Source organism: Montipora foliosa, chromosome 4 (genome assembly GCF_036669935.1).
Source record: "Montipora foliosa isolate CH-2021 chromosome 4, ASM3666993v2, whole genome shotgun sequence".
Classification (NCBI taxonomy): domain Eukaryota; kingdom Metazoa; phylum Cnidaria; class Anthozoa; order Scleractinia; family Acroporidae; genus Montipora; species Montipora foliosa.
Genome location: NC_090872.1, coordinates 18,180,080 through 18,199,067, shown reverse-complemented (window position 1 = coordinate 18,199,067; position 18,988 = coordinate 18,180,080). Strand labels below are relative to the sequence as shown.

Sequence of the window (18,988 nt, the reverse complement as noted above, 5' to 3'; positions counted from 1 at the left end):
TTACAGCTAAAATACATAGCATATACAGAAACCTACTAAATACATAATATTTAAAGATATATTCATTTAAAAAAAAAAGCCGCTGTACAAAATGCGGCCCTGGATTCTCTTTTAAAACCAGTAAACTCATAGGTACGGATAAAATCAGGTAGCGCATTCCGCAACTTAGCTGATACGTAAGAAAAAAGAGAACTAAGACCATAACTGGCTGTTCCAGGTTTATTGAGGAACAGAATGTAATTTCCGCGAAGATCATGCATAAGACTGAGGGGACGAGAGAGAAAACGTATTTTTCATATAAGCAGAAAAACCTTTTTTTAAAAAAAAAAAAGCAAAAAAAGGCAAAAAAAACCCACATACTTTTATCAAGTAAGATGAGAAAATTTTGAATGCGCTTATTGCATAGAGATGTCGAGCTTGACTTTCGTAGTAAGAGGACAGGTAATCTGCAAATATAAATATCGTTATTCTCTTATTTACATTATTATACCGTTTCTTTGACACGAGAATTACAGCGAAACGAAAACACAACTTTGTCGCAAATTTTCTGTGATAAAAACTTGTTGCAGAAACCCAAAATCTACGTTAACAGCACACACCAGGCCTACTCCTGAGTGTCTGGCTAGAAATCATTTCCTCTGACCGCGCTTCAGCCATTCGATGAGGGCCAGTCTCGTGTTTCTTAAGTTGCCTGGCTCATGCCCTAAAAGAATTCTGGATAATTCTGCCATTCCATGACAAGGGAAGACTCCCGATTCTCATTTCATAGTTTTTTTCATAAGTGTCGGGCCACCGGCGATGTCCGGAGGTACCGCTACTATCTCTTTTCCTCTATCAAGAGAAAATGAGGGGACAGAGAAGGAGGCTCCCGGTCCAGCCCTTGGGATATGTCATGTCCACGAAAGTTATTTTTAGATGAGCGGAAGTTTTCCAAGACGTCCGCATGCAGGCCAACCTCGGTCCGATGTTTGAAAGAAAATATATATTTATCAGCCTTCCACGCGCGCCATCATTTTCTCTTTCACTAAGAACCTGAGAGCGAGGCAAGACTGCATGCGGACGTCTCAGAGGACAGATTTCCGCTAGAACAAAGAGTGCCGCTCGTCTAAAAATAACTTTCGTGGACATAACATTTCCCGGCCAACGTCTTGAGCCTCCCTCTCTGTCTCCTCATTTTCTCTTGCCTCTATTGATCAAACATTTCGCCAGCGCATGCGTAAATGTTCTGGCCCTCCGATGAATACCGTACCAAAAAAGATGCTACAAGGAATTGACATTTCAGTTTATTCTACAGGTCTGCACGAAACGTAAGGACCGTGTCTCGCATAGGACACAGATACATCATCCTGTCGTTTATTTAGAATTGGCCTGGTGGTCGAGGCTTGGAGGAATAAAGAAGAGAAAATTGAATAATTTTGGCTACAGCATAAACAGTTCAATATCCTTGATCCTAATTTTTAATAGCAATCATTGTACTAGTCAGGCTGTTAAAGTGTGGACAAAATCTAGAAGTTCAGTGCACTTTTAGTACGCTTTTAAATTTATTTTAACCGTAAAAACTCACGCTTATTGGAAATTATCTCAGCCTGTATTTCAGCGATTACTAAGATCTACAAAAGCATCACGAATATAATACAAAAATGGTGTCAATCAATTTCTGAAACCGAAACGGATATTAAAAACGTAATCTATGCAAGTTTAGAAAATTTTATTTCAGTTTGACTGCGGCTGTGAGGAAGGATTATCTTTCTCCCTTTATGGTTTATTCTTTTTCTACCCTCAGACCTGGTGAAATTACAGGATTTTATAGATTTGTATTCATCCTTTCAAAAGAGCTATTTAACATCGTGTAAGCGGCTTACGGTAAACTGGATCAAGCTGAAATTTGTGTTTTGCCAAAAATCAACTGAAAGAAATTTGTTTTAATTAAGGTCAATTCCTGCGTGTTTTCTGCAGAAGTGACACAGTTCTCAGAACAATGATACACTATAGAATAAGATATTTTCATGACAAGAAGCAGCTTGCTGCCTGTTTGCGGTTTTACGTAAACGCGCGATGCTAAATCTCTTTATTATTTGATAGACGCCATGCGTTAATTTGGTAGGATGAAAGTGTAATGTGTATTTTGCTCCATAAATTCATCAATGCTCTTTTCGTGTTTCTAAAATCGTGTGTAATTCAAGCTTAACAAACACACAGCAAACAGTTGTAGTATCGAGTCTTGACTACATTATGCATTGAGCTGTCAGAGGTATTCTTTATTATTTCGCTTTGAAGATGTTCCCAGAGGACAAGGCAGATTCGCAGATTAGTAACTAATTAATCCTGCCTTGGTTTCGGTTGTTAATTTGATTCAGGAGATTCTAATATTAGCGGCGGTTTTGTTGGTATTTCAGTCTCTTCAATTTAGTGAAATAACATTAGCCATATTGAAGGAAATCCCTTAATCTATAATTATCGCTCAAAATAGTAACCTTAGTGGTAAATGTTATTAACCGCTTGCGATGGTTTTTTCAACGCACTCGTGTGTGCGAACTGTTAGCCTGTGAGAAGCTACACCACGAGAGAGCTTGCTCGCGGGCTAGCCGCGTCAGGTCTACTAGCTATACCTTTTCAAGGTCTTATTTTCAGTTTTGGAAATCTCACCAATATACGCCTACCGTTTAAAAAAAAAAACAAGTGAACTGTCTTTGCCAAAAAATCATTTTCTCTTGAAGGTGTAAGTGTCTTTTGTTCCAGCTTCCACTAATAAAAGCTTGAAAACTGATGTAGTTAATCCGAATCTTGGCTAGAATGGGATTTAAACCAAAAACCTCTGTGATACCGGTGCCTCGCCTTACCATTTGATCCATGTAAGTCAACTAAGATCTCGTCATCATGATTTTGGTAATTTTTTTAATAAACCACAGGATGTGAATAACAAAGAGACAAAAATGAAAGACAGAGATTTGCACTGCGGAAGACGTACAGGTCTTACTTCAAATGGTAGAGAACTGCACCCGTCCGTTCGGACGGTGGCGGAAATCATGGGCTCAAATCGTGTTCAAATTGCAGTTCAAATATATGTCTTTCTCACACAATTTCTATTGTTATCATTACTTTATCCAGCCGGTTGCCCACCGAGACATGCTTTGATATTAATTAAATGCAGTTGATCAGCATCATCAGCTTTGAAAAGCTGAAGTTAAGGCCCGAGCAAACAACTTCAACGGCAACATATGCTTTAACATCCTTTCGATTTTGCATGATTTTGTACAACGATGTTGACTGCTAAGGTGGGCAAACGATTTCAAAACGCTGAAACTCATTCATCGATTCAACTTCGTTTCAACGGGTTTCAACGCGGTTGACAGCGGGGCAAACGGGTTTCAACATCGCTGTTCAACAAGATCGAACGGATGCCGATTGAAGCAATGATGTCGAAGTCGTTTACCTGCGCCTCTTTAGCTGGTGGGGTTCCGTGCGCCGGGCTGTGGCGCACTTTGTTTACACGCAAGATTACGAAATATAGGTGACCACGACATTAAAATTATATTACGAAATATAGGTGACCCTAACATTAGAATACTGTTTTATACTTTTTTGAATAAACTGAAAATCAAATCAATAATTGTCGAAAGTCCTTAAGGGTCAATCTTGCTCTTTTTTCGTCTTAAGGCGGTCTTCGACCTGTCGACCTAAACCGGCTATATTGGCATTTAAATTGCAAATGCCAGACAGGAGAATTGCTTCAGCTTCGTCAATGCAACTATTCTGAAATTTACGATAGACTGTGAAGGGAAAATTGCAAAATGATACTAGTTATTTTTTTATATGTAACCCGTTTTATTTAAAGTTCTGTGCCTAAGGATGTTTAAAATGTGTTACTCTCAATACAGCGTTCACCTTAAAACTGTGACTCGGATTTTCGAAACGGATTTCAATAGGCATAAAAATTACTTCTTCATTTTAAATGTTTATTAGTTTATCACAGTTGGAATCGTTTGTGTTGATCGGCTTATTCCCACATCGCTTTAGTTGCGGTCAACTGATCGAAGAGAAGTTAGGCCAGAGAAGGAAGCACCTTGCTGACTTATCCGGGCGTTTCTTTTAACTCGCTCATCTCTATCAAGGCTTTTTGGGAGCAATTGCACATTCGATTCATGAATCAAGTCTAATCAATGATTGTTGCTTAATGTTGTAAACAAAACATGGAAGAAAACAAAGCCCTACCTCCACGCAAAAAGCTTTTAGGCAAATTAAAACAGCCATTGTGTGAAGTTTAAGAATTAAAGTTTTTATTCATTGCATTTTCCATTACCAAAGCCATTGATTTTTTTTCCGATGATCGCTGGCAACAATCGGATGGGACCAATTAACCTGAAGTTTAGTGAGCATATGCGGTCAATGCCAAAAAACAACACTGTGTTGGCAATGAGTTGCTAAATTGAGTATAGAGCCAAACAATTGACCGATGAAGCAAAATTGCGAAAATATGGCTCGGAATGAAAGTGGTTTCAAATTAGACTGAAAAACTTCAGTTGGGTAAGCTACACGGAAGTAGTTATCGCAGATTAATAAGATATAAAGAGAGGCCGCTTGAGATCTCGAAAATTGATATATCACCGCGCGTTCTTTCATATTTTTATCGACAGGGGCTCGGGTATGTTTTTCTGTGGAGGGCATCAGATGATAACAGACCTGGCCGCAAGAAATAATCCTTCTACGTAATGGAAGTTTCCGTGGATAGGAATGGGTCGGCATTGCAAAATAACTCTCAGTTGCGTTCATCACTATCGAACTACAGCTTCGAGCCAGTGACTATAACCACTATTTTATTTTCCTTTGTGATAGCAACTGGTTTTCCAGGGAATCTCCTGATAGTGGTCGCCATAATCAAACGGCAACAGCTCCGAGCGCCGTGCTACTCTCTGATTTTAAGCATTGCCATAGCAGACCTAGGAATGGCTTTAATTGCAGCACCACAGCGCATAATAGAAAACTATATCGGTTGGCCTTTCGGCAAATTTTTCTGCAACTTTCTCGCGTCCATCCAAGAACTCTTTGTTAGTGTTTCAGTTATGACACACACAGCCATCGCATTGGAAAGATATCGCGTCATTGTTCAACCCTTCAAGAAGCGAATGAACGTAAAGGAAGCAAAATTTATTGTGGCGACCATCTGGTTTGCTTGTTACATTACAGCTGCCTTACCACAAGCTTTAATGTTAGAACTCCGATATCACCGAATAGCAGACAGACTGCTCTGCACACCAATATTTCCATCTTTCACTGTTCGCCGCGTTTACGAAATTTACCTTGTTCTCATTTTTATCGCCCTCCCCTTGGTCATTCAAACTTGGTGTTATGTTAAGATATTTATTGTTGCCAGGAGCGAATTGTACTTCTCAAAGCCGAGAAGCGGCGAGGAAAGGAAGAACTTTATTGAAAGAAGCAGAAAGAAGATTCGCTTAGTTAAGGTTGTAGTTTTTCTAGTTGCAATTTTTCAGTTCTGTTCGATTCCTCGCGGAATACTGATGCTGATGCGCGAGTTCAAAGGGAATGAACTAGAAACAAACTTGTTTTACTGGTACTCTGACGTCATATTTCTTTTTACCTATTATATCAAGCATATGATAAATCCGGTCATTTTATGGAGCACAAGTAGCGAATTTCGCTTCTGTTGTCAGTAAACAGAATCAGTTTCCAACGTTGAGAATTTTTACTTGGTAAGTTGAATCCGATGTGTGAAATGGCCATAATAGCAGAAAAATTACCAGCATAAGGCTTTTTTGACTTTGAATGCAAAATATGAGAGCCTCTTTTAAAGAAAGACTGAATATTTGAACGCAATTTGTCATGTTCAAGGACCATTTACCAGCCCTTGAAAACCCAAAATAAAAACTAAATTAATTGTCACAATCGAAAAGGTTTTCCGCTCCATAGACTGAATCGCAGCAAGTATAAACTAATGACAATTTCATTTTCAGATTTCGTACGTGATTTGCAAACGGTAAATTAATGGCATTTGGTGCGATAAGAGAACAACATGATATTACAAGGCTTCCTACCGATAAATTGACATCTTTCGTTTAATTTTCGCCATAATCACGTTCTTTCAACTCTTAGGCAGTTTAGGTCACGTTTGAAATATTTCGTACAGTGTTCAGTTTTACTTCGACAAGTCGCACTGATTTTGCGGCTGGTTTTACTCGAAAATTTTATCGCGATTCTGAGAAGTTGACTTGATTATAGAATAGTAAGTACAAGATGTAAACGACAAAATTGCAAAAAATGTGTACTGGGAGAAAAAATAAAGTAAAAAAAAAACTGGTGGTGCCCACTTGAACACACATGTTGTATTTGTTGAATAGCATTATTCCCCGTAAGCATTATATTGTGATTTTGTGTTGTTTCCTGAGTTCTCTTTTAAGGCAGAACTTGTAATTTAATTTTTTTCCGATAATTTGGAATTAAATTTTCCAATTTTTTATTGAAACTTCAGACCCTGTGAAGCCTTATAGCACTGGGTAGTAAGTAGTAACTGAGTGATAGGTCAAAGAAATGTACATTGTTTCTGCGCAAAATGTAATTTTTAACCTGATGCCAGCGAAATCTTTTGCTCACTGCGCACCTGTGGTCTTCCTGTGATCTCAAGGAGGCTAAAACCAATTTCGACTCTTTATAATAACTGTACCATTTAGAACGACTGACTCTATCATTGCATAACCAAACGGCGATGTCGTATTACCATGTAAAACAACAATTAATGCTCAACAAAATCCTCTAAAAGCACGCCTTGGTTTTAGTCTTTAAATGCATGTATCTCAAAAACGAACTTCGTGACCCCCAATTCAATTGCTGGAAAGTAAACTTAAGGTGGCTATGTTGAGCTTAAATAGAATGCTATCTTCGCAAATTTTCATCTTAGCCGGTTAATCACTTTGCAGCTATAAACAAAATGGAGGCACCGAGTTCTTTTCCAAAGGGTGTCTTTATATGGCTCTCCTGTTGCTATGGTGGGCTATGCTTCTCAGATGGCGGGCAGACGCGCCTTGAATCGCTCCGCGTTTTTGGTGCTCGCTTTAACCTTTATTTTGACTCTGGAGCCTCCTAAGACGTACACGGAGTTCTCTAACAACCATTGGTCGCTCTGCAAAGTCCTGAATCTGGACAGGGAGTGGTATTCGAGGTTTATTTCGCGAAATTCAACCCAAAGCGCTGAATCTGGACAGAGAGTGGTATTCGAGGTTTATTTCGCGAAATTCAACCCAACGTTATGCAAGGTTCATTAGTGCGAGAAACTCAACTCGACGTTATTATAGTATGGAAGCCGTTGCACCGATTCTTAAAGTCGAGTCCGGACCATGCTTATTTGACACGACGCTAGTGGCCTTATATCTCCTACTTCTGGCTGGTGATATTTGCGAGAATCCTGGCCCAGAAACAAGATCTTTTGGTGGCGAAACGAATAACTTATTAAATATTCCTGTCGTAATTTCGAATCGCTCGAATAATTCAAGACCCTTCCATAGACCTGTTACTCGCAACCTTGCTAGTATTCCTATTGTCAACGAGCAATACCGTTGCGCCAGGAGGTATTTACAGATCTGCTGCTTGAATGCAAGATCTATTAAAAACAAATCAGCGGATTTCGCTTGCTATGCTAATTCAACTGGTGCTGACATTTTCGCTACCACTGAGTCATGGTTGTCTGAAAGGGATATGGCCCACTGAAGCGGAGATTACGCTACCCGGGTACAAATTGCTTGAACAACAGAGAGTTGTTATTGAACGAAACTATCAATGCGCGGAAAGTGGACAGTGTCGAACGCAGGTCGTTCGAATTTGGCGAATGGATTTTAAAATACGGGTCTAGTAAACTAAGGGTGATTGTGATTTACCGTCGTCCCTATTCTGCTGCCCATCCTGTCACTAGTAGCGTGTTTTTGGACCAGTTTTTGGTCTATTTGGAATCTGTTGTTATGTCTCCTGAGCCACTGCTGATCACTGGTGACTTCAATATCCATGTGAACGTTTCCAGAGACCCAGACGCCGCTCGCTTCCTGGAATTACTGACTTCGATGGGCCTGGAGCAGCACTTTGACAAGCCTACGCACATCTCTGGCCATACGCTGGATCTAGTCATTACGCGGTGATCGGACTCTTTGCTCTGTGTTAAGCCTATAACTGACTACTTGATCTCTGATCATTTTACTGTCTTATGCGATCTCCAGTTGGAAAAACCAGCCCCGAAAGTAAAAAAGTGTTCTATAGGAAAATCAAGGACATTGACATGCTGGGAATTGTCTTCCTCACAGCTCTGTCAAAACACTCCCGATACACTTGACGAACGTTTCAAAAGCTATATAACACGACCTTAGCTCAAGTTCTCGACCGGCACGCGCCATTGTGTTTAACGAGGAAATCAAAGTAGCAAGGCGGGAGAAGCGAAAGGCTGAGAGGAAGTGGCGACGTACCGCCGGCACAAGGGAAGACATGTTAGCGTATAAACTGAATAAAATAAAAACAGTGTCAATGCTTTGATGAATGAAACTCGATGCAAATTCTATAATGACTTTGTCCAAGATAATAGTAGCAATCAACGCACTCTTTTTTCGGCAGTAAAGAAGCTCCTCAACCAGAGGGACAACTGGGCGGTGTACCCCTCTGTGAATAATAACGTTAAACTGGCAAATCAACTGGGAACTTTCTTTGTTCAGCAAATTGAGACCATAGATTCCAAGCTTGTTTTTGGCCCAGTTGAATGGATGAAGGAAGAGGTTTATCAGTTTCCGTGGTGCTTGAAACTTACGGGAAAAGATCAGAGTGCATGTGCCTGCACTTAGTGAACTTTATTTAAGTGTCAACTGTGCAGCGCTGGGGTACTAATTCAGTGGGAATAGTGTAGAGCAGGGAAAACTGGAGTACCCGGAGATCGATAAACCTCTCGGAACAGAATAGAGAACCAACAAGCTCAACCCACATGTGTAACGCCAAATCTGAGAATCGAATCCGGGCCACTTCGATGGGAGACGAGTGCTCTCACCACTGCGCCATGTACCCCTACTACCCTTATTTCGTTCAACCAAGGTGGCCGAAACAAGCGCCATCTTCTTTACAACATTTCGTACGAGGGTTGTGTCGTAAGGTACCATGTGATTAGCTTAACCGTAAATTTAAAACAAACTGAAAAAGAGCCGCGTGTATAGAAACGCTAACTTAGGCTGTGTTCACACTTGGTGCCCGAGCACGGTGCCCGAGTACGATCCTTGCTTGGCACTAATGTGAACGCACCGTCAAGTTTTTCGAGTACACAAGCCAGAATTCGGGCACAGTCCATTTGTCCGAGTACAAGGTCGAAACTTTGTACTCGGGCACTGAAATGGGCACTGATTCCCTGTGTGCACACGTTTTTCATTAGTTCCCTGGCAATTTACCCACAAACCACTGCCGTGTGTACAAGTTCAAGTAAACGTAGTGAGTAAGTGCATGCTCGGTTTATTGAATGGGATCGGGTACCCAGTGTCTGAACACAGCACCATTTTGTGCCGGTGCCCTGGCACTAGTACTCGGGCATCAAGTGTGAACGCAGCCCTAGACTTTTGTTAAAACAACTAGAAGCAGCTGCTACAATGCTGCCAAATATTCAATTCAATTCAGTTTTATTTAACTCACACAGAACATTATGTACATGAGGATAATTTTACTAACAATATTATTTTAACAAAATAATGAATGCAATACATATTGTAGAATAGAAAGGAATCAGAATAATTTACATTCCCTATATGAAAAATGAAAGGAAGAAAGTACATAGGAGAAGAAAGAACAATAAGCTTGTTAATATTTTATTTCGGTGTAGAGTTGGGACACCTAATTAATAGTTAGTAAACTAATCGAGTAGGTGCCCAAATTAATAGAGTTAAAGTGGTACTATGACGAAAATCACATCTTTCCTATCTAAGCCATTTTGAAACATAAACAAGTAGTCTGCGTCAGAAGAAAAACGCTGTTTACTTTTTTCAAATTTATATCTCTTTTCGTTCCAGAGATATTCGAGTATTATTTACTTCGTGTACTAACTACTAACATTAAACTTGCTGGACATATTAACATAAATTACTTACGAATCAAATCTTCGAAAATACGAATCTACAGAACGTACCAATCAAAAACAGTCAGTCAGAGCCAACTTCCAGGATTTAGAGCTAGCTGTCTACATTCATTTGTGATTATACCATGCTTTCAGATGCAACAATATAATTATCTATATAATTAAGCTCATTAATTATCAATATTCTTGTTGTATCTGTCAATCCTAGCGTTCTTAATGTTTTGACGGAGTCTAGAAAAAGGAGTAATGTGCTTTACATCAAGAGGTAAGGAATTTCAAAGTTTAACACCAGGAAAACAAAGAGAACGAATACCATATTGTGCATGTGATCTGAACTTGGTTTACAAACAGGTCATCATTACTTTGATTGACATGTATAATCTGAAGGGACAGAAGATATTGGTTTATAATAATCAACAAAACGAGGTGAAGTTAATTTATGAAATCACTGATAAACAAAAGAAAGAATTTATATTATGAATTATATCACAAAATTTTAAAAGATTTGAAGATTTGAGCAAGGGTTGTCAATGCGATGCGTGTCCAGAAAATGTCATAATCCTGACTAAACGCTTTTGCAGTTAGAGGGTAATGTGAAGTGCTAGTTTTCTACCCATATAGACCATGTATAGTATGGAAGCCGTTGCACCGATTCGGTCGTTTTTGTTCGGACCTCGCTGCGCTCGGTCCGTACTGCCACGACCTCGGGCCAATATTCCCCAGTACAGCTGTCGCGCTCGGTTAGTAAGAAGTTAGTACAGTAATTGTACGATTCCTGCGAATAAGTTTTATATACAGTATATTTAACTTTTATTACATGTAATCCTACTAGATCACTGACAAGCCCCAGATGGGGATGTGCTCAATATATGTAAGTATGTTTTATTAATCAATATTGGTAGATCTGATACAAATTTCTTCTAATTTACTGGTATTTTCCTTTGCATTTCTTTGATAAAACCTATGAGGAATATTCAGTACACTGGATTCTGGAGTAAATAGTATATGTTCGAAATAAATTATTGCTTTTCATACATTTCACAGTACCTAGGCTTCTATACTTAAAAGCCTACAGATTTCAGCAAGACATGATTCACTTATCATATATAACATACTTCTTCCATCCATTATATTTCACCCTGATATTTGGGCATTTCAGCAAGAGAAGACGAAAAGAATCATCTCAATTGCAATGTGTTTACGTAGACTTTGTTGACGCACTAGCTCAGACTGTTTACAAGCAATGTTCTCTTTATAGTCTCCGCTTTATCTCCAGGATCAGGCGTAATTCCAAGACGACTGGTCACCTGTTCTAAATTAAGCAGTTCACGTTTCGAATTATCGAGAATTATCAGCATGGTGGTAGCTTTAATCGCAAAAATTGAAATGATTTTAACCAGTCGCGCTCTGTTTTAACTTCCTTTTTTAAAAAGATAGTGTCGCCATAATATCCTGATCAAGGTGCTAAGGAAATTCACGGCACTTCCTAAAATCGGTGAGTGAAATGTGAAGAATTCGAAATACCTTGCTCATTGGCCCCTTTTGAAGCAATATTCAACACTAATTATGTCTGACATGTGGACTCCCTTTATCGCGAACTAGTCACGATCATGGCTCTTAGATTACATTTGAGGAAGGTGGCACGTAATACAAAGGTATCTTTCCCAGTGTAAGGACCATGGAGAAAAATAGATCTTAGTTATGGTAATTTGCATATGAAATGTAAATTGAGGCTAGCCGTGCATATTTTTTAAATAATTGGGTTTGTTTTTTTGTAAAAGTGTACATTTACTATTTTTTGCAAAAAACAAAGAAACACAAGTTGTCTTGCACATTAAATATGAGTTAATGTTTACATACATCGAAACAACAGAAATTTAATGTCTTTTCTTTAACCAATATTTCGTCAAGCACGGCCTGTTTTCTTCTGAGGGAGTTAAGAGATTTGCCGTTACAATGTTTTTTTAAATTTAAATATAAGCCATAAGAAAGCTAAGCAAAAGATTACAGATAATGTGTATATATGTATATAAATATATATAAGTGGACAGATGGAACTGGATTAAGTGGTCTTGAACATTTTTTGCTTAAATATTCAAACCACTTAATCCAGCTCCCGGGTCTGTTCGTTTGTATTTTACTCTCGTTTAACTATTGAGCACCCTTATAGTCGATGAGGACATCACTCTGGCACTTCTTTTCTTTTGTTTTTACCTTTGGGTTCAAAAGTTTGGCCCTTGTAGATTAGAAACGCGTCTCGGGGTTTGCGCGCGTATAGAGGGTCGTGTATGCCTTTTTAATCAACCGAGTTATTTTTTCAGCGTGGAGGCCGTCCTTTGTCTAGACTAACTAATCAGTGCTAGCGCTGTATGAAGAATTTTCACGATCCCCAAAATTAATCTTAGCTCCAACAAACATCCAACTACCATTTTATGACAAACGTTAACATTGTGGGTCACCTTGTGATTTTTAAACTGAGTTACATCGGTTATTTTTACCGTTTGAAGGATAAGGATTTGCGATTTTGGCTACCCCCTCCCCGATGATTTAATACTTATCCACCTGCTTTTGTGGTCAGTGCACCCTGTGATACATGTGAGACCATGTGATAGCAACAATAGCGAAAATCATATTCTGTGGGGAGATTTTTGACAAAGGGTCCCTTACATGCCAAGAGAAAAATTTCAGATATCGATCGATTTTTGCCATATACCTCTGCGAAATGGTATCCAAACAACCAGTACAGTAAAGCTTTTATATTCTTCTCACCAATTTCGCAAAATTGCCAACGTTTTTCGTTTTCGATGAGCCTATTTGAGTTACGTTCATTCATGTTCAATCACTTTTATTGTTGAACTGTCCTCATTTTGTTTTGTTGATTTTTGGCCAACACGAAGTTGGATTAAGTTGCAAGAACCGAAGGAAAACTATTCCGATAAGTACTTGTAGGGAAGAAGATATAAAACCAGCCACAAAGTAAGCGAGAAAAGCTTAGTCAGTTGCTATAACAACAGGAACTACCAGTATAGAATTTCAATACTTGGTCTTAAACAGAACAAAACATTAAAAAAAAACATGTCACACATATTGGTTCGTTTTGCCAAAAACATCGCTTCGTTTTGCTTGGAAAATGGTTAAAAACAAGCTTCATGCTGAGACCAACGAAGTGCACCCGCAGAGTCAGTTTCCCATCCGGTCATGTAGCATGGAATTCTCGTGCTGGGGATATATCGAACAACCTTTCCCAGGTCATGTTCTCGGCAACTATACTGCCAACCCATTATAGCGTCTGGCATATTACACTCAGTTGTTAACCAAGCTTCACTGATTGCGCCAGAAAAAACGTTTTCTTGAGTGCCAGTCGTATCTACATGTGGCTCAGGTGTTCATCCTGTACAGGTATCATATAAGGGTTTAGTAGTTTTTCATTGCTAAATGCTCTTCACTTTCTAACTTCCTTTTCATTCATACTAATCCGGTACAAATGGTTTTTAACGGAAAGTAAAAAGTACAGTTCAATCATTTTTTCTTCAAAATGTGGCAGTTGAGTCCACGGATGGCTGTAAGAATCCTCGTTAATTTCTTTCATATTTTTCAACCTAACACAGAGATCAAGATTAAGTTAAGGATATACAGAAATACGAGTGCTCACGTCGTCCATATAACCTCAAATTTGATCATTTCACGTCGTTATTTTGAGCACAAAGGTCGTGTTTCACGCGCGATTTTTCAGGTCGCTTAGCGAGTGACAACCGAAAATTCCGTGAAAACAGTTCCCTTGCTAACTCGCTTAAAGGACGTCCAGGAGGTTTGTTTTTTTCAAACCAGTTCAAGTATTGAACTGGGGTGCAGGGATGGCGCAGTGTTGAGAGCACTCGCCTCTCACCAATGTGGTTTAGAAGTGCCTTTGAATGATTAGCTTCAAACTGAAAGCCGTTTTCTGTAAACACTTCCACACACGCTCTAAGGATTCATTTACTAATGTGCACAGCACCTTCGCCAAGATACCCTTAAGGCAGGCTTTCGTCGTCATTAGAAACCATCGCCAGGTTATGAGTCGAGACTATGCAGAGGGGGTGCTCAGAGATTTGCTTTCAACTCTCAATCAGAAGTAAAACTGCAGTCGCCATAGCTGTTAATGTCTTTGTCTGAAACCGACTTTCCTTGAAAAGACTTGAAAAGGTTGAAACTTTGGAACGCCCAACCGTCCCAGGAAACTGCTACTTGAACACTTTAAAGATTATTCAGTAAACAACGGAAAAGTTCAGTTTGAAGCAACGACAGCGTGAGTCAATGAGTCGATTATCGTTTAGAACAAAAGTTTTCAGTTCCAATTGTGCGGCCTTCCTCTCCGTCGTTTTTGTAACGCAACAGTCGTCTCTTGTAACGGCCGCTCCTGGCGACGGTTTGGTGGGGGGGGGGGGCCCTGGCACAGGATGTCTCCTCTGTAGTGCTAGTCACGGCAATTGATGTAAAATGTGATTTTATCTAACAAATAAATGCAAATCAGGGGAAAATGCTAAATATAGATCCTGAACGGGGGACTGGAAACAAGACATTTCAAAGGCCATTTTTCTCAAAACCTAACCTGCTATCAGGTGTACTTTTCCTTAGACATGGTGCTATCTCAAGAAAAGTACGCTTGATCGCAGGTTACTCAAAACCTAGCCGTACCACCAGGGTTAAAATTTTGAAAGGTCTATCGGACCCTTTTCAGTTATTACCAAAATAGACGAAAATCTATATTTTTGCCATTTGCGGAAAACCTAGCTGTCTGACAGATTTAAGTATTTATTTCTATACATGATTATTTTTTTCTGTCCAAGGAAATCCGGAAATTTTAAGGTGGGGTCGCAAGGCTAGTTTTTTTAGAAAAAGACCTCTGGAATGTCTAGTTTCGAGTCCCCGCTCCAGGAGCTCGGTTACTATATTTAGCATTTTCCCCTGATTTACATTTATTTGTTAGGTAAAATTACATTTTACACCTGTTTCTCTAATTTCACAGTTTCATAATCTTGATCTTTTTCTTCGGAAAACTGTAGTAAACCACCTCGAGTTAAGAAGCTATTTAATGGTTTGTAATATTGTCATCCGCCTCCCGTAGATAACTAACTCCTTTTTGTTTTTCAAGGCGAAAGAAGTAGAGCTCTAGGCTGAAAGACCTTTATATCTGAGAGCCGTGTTTATTTTTCTAAAATTCAATTTTAAGAGAATGCTTGTAGGTCGTTAAAAGCTAGAGTGTGCTAGCTAGGGAAGCAATTCTCTTCCTCAGTTGATTGAAGTCCTCGTCCTGCGAGTGGCGTCCCCTCGTTTTAATCAACCAATAAGATGACAAGGATTTTCGATTTGTTGCGCGTGGCTTGGTTAATTGAAAAATTAGAGCCAAGCTGTATGCAAATTTGAAAATCGAAAAGTGTCAACTGAGGTCAGATGAAAAAACTCTTATAATGAATCGCAACTGCTGAACTTGTCAACCAAGATGGAGGGGTTCTGATATTGTCACCCTCCTCACCGTATATAACTCCGCTTAGTTTGAGAGCTCGTGATCTTTTCTATTTTGCGATTTAAGAGCGTCAGGGTTTTAGTAATACTATGTCGAATGCCTGTTCCTAATTAAATTCTGTATTTCAAAAGATGTTACATCCAAAAAGATCTTATAATAGAACATAAACGGAAGACTATCGTTAATAATACATTATTGAAACACCACGTGATCCTTGTTCAGCCTTCGCCCGAGGGTATTCCGTGCAACGCTGATGAACGTGTGGGCGAAATATATAATATTTGTTCTGCTTCTTTTTGTTATGACAATGTCATGTTTTTGTCATCCTATTTGGGACTATATTTTGCTTAAACATAAGAAGCGTTTCACGAAAATTACATCGCGGAGTCGACGTATAAAGAAAAATAAATTTATTTCTTTCAGTGTATAAATCAAAAATGTGAAACAGTTGTAGTCAGAAAATTCTATTCGTCATGACTGACTAGTTATGGTTAACACAAGATATAATTTCATGCGACTCGTTGTGGCATTCAGTTGGTTTGGAAGTCGTTTTCGTTAATTATTTTAAACTCCTTGTGAAAGCAACATTCCGTTGACACTATCGCAAACTTCAATTAATTAAGCGGACTATTTTGTGCGATGGTCTGCTTTAGTTCTTATGCAGAGTTCGTTATTTATCGAGATTTCTGTCCTTGGGAAAATCGTCTTGTTAATCGCGGCGGCGAGCTTCCACTACCGGAAGGTACTTTCATTGTATGCGTTAAGTCCACCAGCATGCATTGGGTAACTACCCACTAGTTATCTACAAGAACCGAGTTTCGTTTCCTGTCAGTGTTGAAACATTATGTCGTTTAAAAAAGTCGGACTGAAAAAATTATGTCTAAGAAAAGGATAATTATGGACTAAATGCGCGTTTACACGACGTTACAAAGCAGAAATGGAACAGAAATGACAAAAAAAGGAAGGGTTCCGATCACTTTAGCAGAGCCCCTATTAGTTCCGCGAAAGACCATAAGCGGCTACGGTTCCGTCATATATATCAGATAAGAGATTATTGCTCCCTCGCAAAAATTATCGGACCTGTTTCACAGTTTATTCTTTCAGATCTATTGTAAACAAGCCCTAATTGTCATAAAACCAAAAACGAATCCTTGACAAAAGATTACTGTAGCTTTAGTGTTCAGTTTTACACGTCGAGCTCAAATGAAAAAGGTGCAAATAATATTCGCCAAAATTACGTTTTGATCCAAGTGATGCTTTGAGTAAATAATAACGATTAAAACAAGATACAAAAGCGCCCATCTTTGGCCACTTTATTTAAGATGTTGATTTCCGACAGGCGTTTTGCACTTGTCCTTGCGTCAACTGACGCTGTATCTGATTGAAAAGCAGGTGGCTCTATACAGCTGATTGCACAAGAAGAAGGATTCTCCTTAAAAAGCTTCTTACAGGACAACAACAAAACTGAATTTAAAGAAAACTCACTGACACGCCACTGAAAATCATCGCAATGCAAGAAGAAAACGTTTCAAGGGTAGTAAACAACGCTACCGACACGAGATCAGAGTATGCGATTCTTGCTCCACCATTGTTTTCTGTGATTATAGTCGTGGGATGTATTGGAAACACGCTTCTTCTTCTTTACACTGTGATTCGTTGGAGAGAAATGAGGACTCCATGCAATTATCTTATTGCTAACAACGCCATTGCTGATCTCGGTATCGTGACCATAGCCGCACCCTTGAGAATTGTAGACGTTTATCAAGGTTGGGTGCTTGGAAGCCTGTGTGCCAGCTCTTAGCTCCAACACAGGACGCTTTAGCTGTTGTCTCGATCATAACATACACGTTAATCGCTTTCGAGAGATACAGAGCAGTGGTTGTCACCATTTAAGCGTTAACTGTCTTCACGAAGTATTTTGATAATTATTCTTGTTACATGGGTATGGCTTACCTCAGTGCAGGATTACCAATCGCAATGCACCTGACTGTGGTCAACAAGGCGGGAAAATCCTACTGTATGGCCTCATTTGCATCAGACGTTTCACGACAAATTACGAGATTTACTTGGTAGTCGTTTTCTGCTCAGACCACTTACCTTACAAACGCTAGCCTATTCTCGCCTTGTACACCGGCTCACACGCGAGGACCCCCTGAAGAGAGCGTTCAGTGACCCAAGGAGTTCACACAAGAGGCAGCTTAAGAAAAAGCGTTTGGTTCGCGTCACAATCACCCTGGTGGTCTTTTTCCACATTTGCTATATTCCTCGTATGGTGGTCATGCTAATTTATGAGTTCGCTCGACCTAGTTTTACCAATAATATTTATTTTAAATACGCTGATCTGGTCATTTTAGTTTTATTCTATGTTAAACACGTTATTAATCCTTTAATCCTTTTAGGCATAAGTACGGCATTTCGTAGGCGCTTTCTTGTAACATGAGTAATATGTATAACTGTAGAAGTAGCGTTTTGGCGAGAGCTTTGTCCTCTCGGAGATTGACTCTTACCTCAAAACTAATAGAAACCATGGAAAAAGGCAATGGCGAAAACGGCGAAGTGATACACAGAGAAAGTATGCTTTGAGAATTCAGTGTTTTAGGTAATTGCAGGTGTGTTTAAAATTTGCCATCAACTGAGTTGGTATTTGCTCATTGCAAAGAGATCCAAGAGCTAGCAGCTTTGTTCATTGCACAGATATCGCTCCCCACCTTCGATATTCGCCGTAATCATGATTGACTTGTATCCTACCTCTATCTGTTTATTTTCAGTAACAAGGAAGACGATTATCAGATTGTCACGGTATTTAAAGAGTGTCTGAATCATTGCTACAATTCGATAAAAAAAATCGAAATGTGTAAGTGAAACGTTCAGACTGTTTATCAGTAATGTATTAACGAAATGGCTCAGTATCATGTTGTTTCAAAATAAGATTTAACTTAAGTCTATGTCAAAACGCATGTTTCTTTTTTTAGCACGCCTGCCAGCAGCGCCTTTCTTAACTCCTACGAGAAAGAAGGGACTCTGCAAAATCGTGTCAAATTTTGTTGAGTATGCGCAAGCCGTTGCCCTTAGAGACAAATTTCAAACCCATAGCATATTGAGTTTCGTACAGAAGGCTCAATTTTTTGGCCTTCGCCTGGTCAAAAATATTATGCGCGCGCTGCCTAAACCGGTTTGTCTGGGGTGACTAGCCCCAAAACTGGGCTATTACGGCGACTTAAAAGACTTGACACGATTTCTACAAGCCTCTTCTTGCTCGCCCTCGGGTTAGTTTTAGAGAGGCTCTGCTTCCACGATGCCTTTTAGTAACTATTTTAGCAGATCTGAACCGCCCTTCGGTATATAGGATTTAAGTTTTTAACACGTTAAACGGATGTACGATGCAAGTT

The 18,988-nt window shown here is 39.4% G+C and overlaps 1 protein-coding gene and 1 pseudogene across 1 annotated transcript; both read left to right on the top strand.

Moving 5' to 3' along the window:
* Positions 1 to 4,697: 4,697 nt before the first annotated feature.
* On the top strand, positions 4,698 to 5,730 carry LOC137999044 (neuropeptide FF receptor 1-like). Its single transcript, XM_068844875.1, has one exon. The coding sequence runs from the start codon at positions 4,710 to 4,712 to the stop codon at positions 5,670 to 5,672; it is 963 nt and encodes a 320-aa protein (XP_068700976.1). The 5' UTR covers positions 4,698 to 4,709; the 3' UTR covers positions 5,673 to 5,730.
* Positions 5,731 to 17,109: 11,379 nt separating this feature from the next.
* On the top strand, positions 17,110 to 18,182 carry LOC138001080 (neuropeptide FF receptor 1-like; annotated as a pseudogene).
* The last annotated feature ends 806 nt before the right edge of the window (positions 18,183 to 18,988 follow it).